This window comes from Ictalurus furcatus, chromosome 3 (genome assembly GCF_023375685.1).
Source record: "Ictalurus furcatus strain D&B chromosome 3, Billie_1.0, whole genome shotgun sequence".
In the NCBI taxonomy this organism is placed as follows: Eukaryota; Metazoa; Chordata; class Actinopteri; order Siluriformes; family Ictaluridae; genus Ictalurus; species Ictalurus furcatus.
Window position 1 is genome coordinate 107501 of NC_071257.1, and position 5000 is coordinate 112500.

The 5000-nt window shown below is 46.8% G+C and overlaps 2 protein-coding genes across 6 annotated transcripts in view; one reads left to right on the forward strand and one right to left on the reverse strand.

The window, feature by feature from the left end:
- Nucleotides 1–3857, forward strand: part of lrrc9 (leucine rich repeat containing 9) — a 23376-nt gene extending 19519 nt beyond the window's left edge. For 4 of the 5 annotated variants that reach the window (XM_053620199.1, XM_053620194.1, XM_053620198.1 and 1 more), the window contains 6 exons: nt 112–251; nt 2332–2546; nt 2740–2808; nt 2924–3043; nt 3161–3453; nt 3547–3857. In XM_053620199.1, coding sequence (XP_053476174.1) covers nt 112–251; nt 2332–2546; nt 2740–2808; nt 2924–3043; nt 3161–3453; nt 3547–3592 — 883 coding nt within the window. In that variant the 3' untranslated portion in view covers nt 3593–3857. The remainder of the gene's footprint in view (nt 1–111; nt 252–2331; nt 2547–2739; nt 2809–2923; nt 3044–3160; nt 3454–3546) is intronic. The other variant, XM_053620196.1, reaches the window with a different exon arrangement.
- A 466-nt stretch (nt 3858–4323) lies between these two features.
- mnat1 (MNAT1 component of CDK activating kinase) overlaps nt 4324–5000 on the reverse strand; it is a 14288-nt gene continuing 13611 nt past the window's right edge. Inside the window, exon 8 of the mRNA XM_053620204.1 lies at nt 4324–4768. Coding sequence (XP_053476179.1) covers nt 4651–4768 — 118 coding nt within the window. The 3' untranslated portion in view covers nt 4324–4650. The remainder of the gene's footprint in view (nt 4769–5000) is intronic.

Sequence of the window (5000 nt, forward strand, 5' to 3'; positions counted from 1 at the left end):
ATTATTTTTTTTTCTGTGTACTTTGTTTGTTTGTTTTTTTTTTTGTTTTGTTTTGTCTCGCTTTGTTTTTTCCCCACACTGAAAGTGTTTGTGTGTGTGTCTGTGTGTCAGTAGGGATTGTGTGTGTGTGGAGAGTCTGGAGCCTCTCATGTGCAGCTTGGAGGTTCTCCATCTCGGCTATAACGGCATCTCAAACCTGAGTGATGTGCAGCTGAGTCGCCTGAGCTGCCTGAGAGCTCTGTTCCTGCAGGGTGACAACACAGCACAACACAACACAGCACAACACAGCACAGCACAACACAGCACAGCACAACACAGCACAACTCAACACAGCACAACACACAGCACCACAGCACACAACACAGCACAGCACAACACAGCACAACACAGCACAACACAGCACAACACAACACAGCACAACACAACACAGCACAACACAACACAGCACAACACAACACAGCACAACACAACACAGCACAACACAGCACAACACAGCACAACTCAACACAGCACAGCACAACACAGCACAACACAGCACAACACAGCACAACACAACACAGCACAACACAACACAGCACAACACAACACAGCACAACACAACACAGCACAACACAACACAGCACAACACAGCACAACACAGCACAACTCAACACAGCACACAGCACAGCACAGCACAACTCAACACAACACAGCACAGCACAACACAGCACAACACAGCACACAACACAGCACAACACAACACAGCACAACACAACACAGCACAACACAACACAGCACAACACAGCACAGCACAACACAGCACAACTCAACACAGCACACAGCACAGCACAGCACAACTCAACACAACACAGCACAGCACAACACAGCACAACACAGCACACAACACAGCACAACTCAACACAACACAGCACACAGCAGCACAGCACAACACAACACAGCACAACTCAACACAGCACACAGCAGCACAGCACAACACAGCACAGCACAGCACAACACAGCACACAGCAGCACAGCACAACTCAACACAGCACAACACAGCACAACACACAACACAGCACAGCACACAGCACACCACAGCACAACACAACACAGCACAGCACACAGCACAACACAACACAGCACAACACAACACAACACAGCACAGCACAGCACACAGCACAGCACCACACAACACAGCACAGCACACAGCACAACACAACACAACACAGCACAACACAGTACAACACAACACAGCACAACACAGTACAACACAACACAACACAGTACAACACAACACAGCACAACACAGTACAACACAACACAGCACAACACAGTACAACACAACACAACACAGTACAACACAACACAGCACAACACAACACAATACAACACACAACACAGCACAACACAACACAACACAACACAGTACAACACAACACAGCACAGTACAACACAACACAGCACAACACAACACAGCACACAACACAGCACAACACAGCACAGCACACAGCAACACACAACACACAGCACACAACACACAGCACAGCACAACACAACACAACACAGCAAAACTCAACACAGCACAACACACCTTTTATACTTAAAAAAAAGAAGAAAAAAGAAAGAAATCATTTCGAGCTGAAGCTGTTTTTCATTTCATATGTCAGACTCGAATCATCTCTAACTGGCCCTGAAACCAAAACTACCCTCATTCTCACTAGTGTCAGTATCTTAAAGCTGCAGTTTGTAATTTCACATGAATTATTGTCTGTGTGTGTAATAAACACATTGTTTTGAACGTTTGAATGACTTTTGAAAAAAAAATGTCCTGGAATGTTTTCTGGCCTGGAAATGAGCTCTGCCCAGGACAGAACACAGCTGCTCAGCTCCGCCTCTTTTTCTGGAAAGGAAGGCAGATACAGCTTCCACAGGAAAGGTGGGGTCGGTTGGGAAGAAGGGGAACACGTGTCACTGCAGTTTGTCTTTCTGACAGCAGAAAAAGTGACAGACTGCTACTTTAAAAAACAAAACTCTATGAAAATACTGATGTTTACCATCATGTCACCGTGGACTCGTGGGCGGAGAAAAGGGACATTAACCAGTAATGTTGTGTCGTGTCGTTTATAGGGAGGTGATCAGATTAATCTGTGTGAGGTAGAGCGACGGTACAGAAAGAGATGTTGTTCCGCGAGTAGCGCTGTAACACATTTCTAACACTGCAGTTTCCAAAGTCTCTAAAAGTTACATACCGCTGCTTTAAAGTCTCAGTTAGTGAACGTCAGCATTATTCAGTGGTAAATGTGTTTGTTTATTGTGTGTGTGTGTGTGTGTGTGTGTGTGTGTGTGTGTAAGGTAACGAGATAGTGCAGGTGGAGGGTTTGGATGGTCTGAGTCTCCTGCGTGAGCTGGTGTTGGATCAGAACCGAGTGAAGGCACTCAGTGAGAAATGGTTCAGCTCACACACGCGCCTGATCGAGCTGAGCCTGAACAACAACCGGCTGCGCAGCCTCACACACCTGCAGCTCCCACACCTGCAGCGCCTGCACCTCAACAACAACAAGCTGCAGGTAACACACACACACACACACACACACACACACACACACACACACACACACACACTCCTACTCCTACAGAAGCTGCGTATATTACAGTGTGTCCATTGTGTACATGTGTATTCCTTTCTCTATACATCCCTGTATTATGTGTGTTTCTGAGTGTGTGTGTGTGTGTGTGTGTGTGTGTGTGTGTGTGTTGTAGGATTTCACTGAGTTGGATAAACTGGAGGTTCTAACGTCACTTATAGAACTTTCTGTGCTGGGCAATCCGGTGAGAAAGACGGACACACACACACATGCATGCATTCCCTTGAGAGCATTTCACTCCTGTATGTCACACTACACTAACTCTGTGTGTGTGTGTGTGTGTGTGTGTGTGTGTGTAGGTGGCACGGCGCTCCCTCCACAGGCCGTCTGTGGTTCTGCGTCTCCCTCAGCTGCAGGTACTCGATGGAATCACGGTCACACTGGAGGAACGAACACGAGCAGAATTACTGTGTGCTGAGGTACACACACACACACACACACACACACACACACACACACACAGGTCTGCAGATCAAGAAGGTGACAAAAAGTCTTCATGTAATTGATTTGTGTTTTGGATGGGGACCGGGGTGCAGGACACACACCCCTACGTGGACGTGCCGTTTCCTGTCATACTGTGTCGCGCTCCACCTGCCCGAAACTCCACCCTGGGCGTCGGCATGCACCACCTGCTGGGTCACGAGAGTTTCATCATCGCCCACCCCGAGGACACACACTGTAAACACACCGACAAGAGGCCGAGACCAGGACCGACACACACACACACACACAGCGCTCAGAGCAACACACTCAGAGGAGCGCAGAGTCTCACGGGACTGCTGCACAGCGGCCAGCGAGTGTATACCACACACACCGAGTCTGAGAGCAGGTACGCGAGCACGCACGCACACACACACACACACACACACACACACACACACACACAAAGCTCCTGTTGTAATAACTCCTATATATTCCACAGGTATCCCAGTGGAACAAAACATCCCCCCCGTAACAACGATGTGTGAGGTCCTGCTCTGTGTGTGTGTGTGTGTGTGTGTGTGTGTGTGTGTGTATTGGGTTCTGTTTTGGACAAACAGTTGTGTAACGTTTTATTCTGAAGTAACACTCAGTTTGTGGATTTTATTTCAAATAAACAAAAAGAAATGGTACTGAAAGTTCGCCCCGCCCATTCGATTAATCGGAAAAAATAATCGGCCAACTCATCGATCATGAAAATAATCATTAGCTGCAGCCCTAATAAATATTATATATATAAATATGTACAAAGTGGATTACTGCATTGTTTTTTTGTCTCTTTCTGTCTGTTAGTGCAAATAATACCCCACTTAGCGTTTTGTGTGTGTGTGTGTGTGTGTGTGTGTGTGTGTGAGAGAGAGAGAGAGAGAGAGAGAGTAAGCCACGCCCTCTTCCTTGGCACTGTGAGTAGTAAGACAGGGACAGGTTGGTGTTGGAGGTGAAGGTGGATGAAAAATATGACAACAAACAGGTCAGGACTGCCTCACTTACACACACACACACACACACACACACACACACACACATCTTATTTAATTATTTTATAAAGCTGTAGTTTTCCTGGTGGGGATCGGGTCATGGCTCTGCAAAATCTTTCAGGTATTCCTATTCTTGTGGGGACATTTGGCCCACACACACACTCACTCACCCCCCCCCCCCCACCCACACACACACCAGTGACAACGTCCACTCCGAACAAAATGACGAGCAGAATAATAACTAATATAACCAAAAGGAAGTTTATTATTTAAACCAAATACACTCAGAAAAACATTTAGAAAAATATCTGTACATGTTCTTCAGTCAGCAGAAATATTACAGGCATAACGCCCGAGTCTCTCTCCGTCCAGATGTGGTGTTTAACAGCTGGAGCTCTTCTCACCATGTGGTGTTTTAATCATGATCTCCCTCAGCATCATCAGCGCGACAGTTGTCTGTCCTCCATGTTCTCATACGAACACAACTGTACAACATAGTGTGTGTGTGTGTGTGAGAGAGTGATGACACACACACACACACACACACACACACACACACACACACAGAGTTACGTGCAGGGAAAGAGACCACTGAAGGCGTCCTGCACGGCTCGGTGACACGCCAGACCTGATGTATAGCCACCCGCTAAATCCTGCTGAGTCGCCATTCTGACATGATTCAGATAGCTGAGAGAGAGAGAGAGAGAGAGGGGAGAGAGAGAGAGAGGGAGAGAGAGGGAGAGAGAGAGAGAGAGAATTCATCATTACACTCAGGAACAAGTGTTCTATCTATTAACAAACATGACATTTATTACAACCCTTAATAACACATGACTGCAGTGATGTGCTGACAAAACTGTAACCAAGGTTACATCAATCACACTTACTGCAACGGGACAGACAGACAGACAGATGTGGG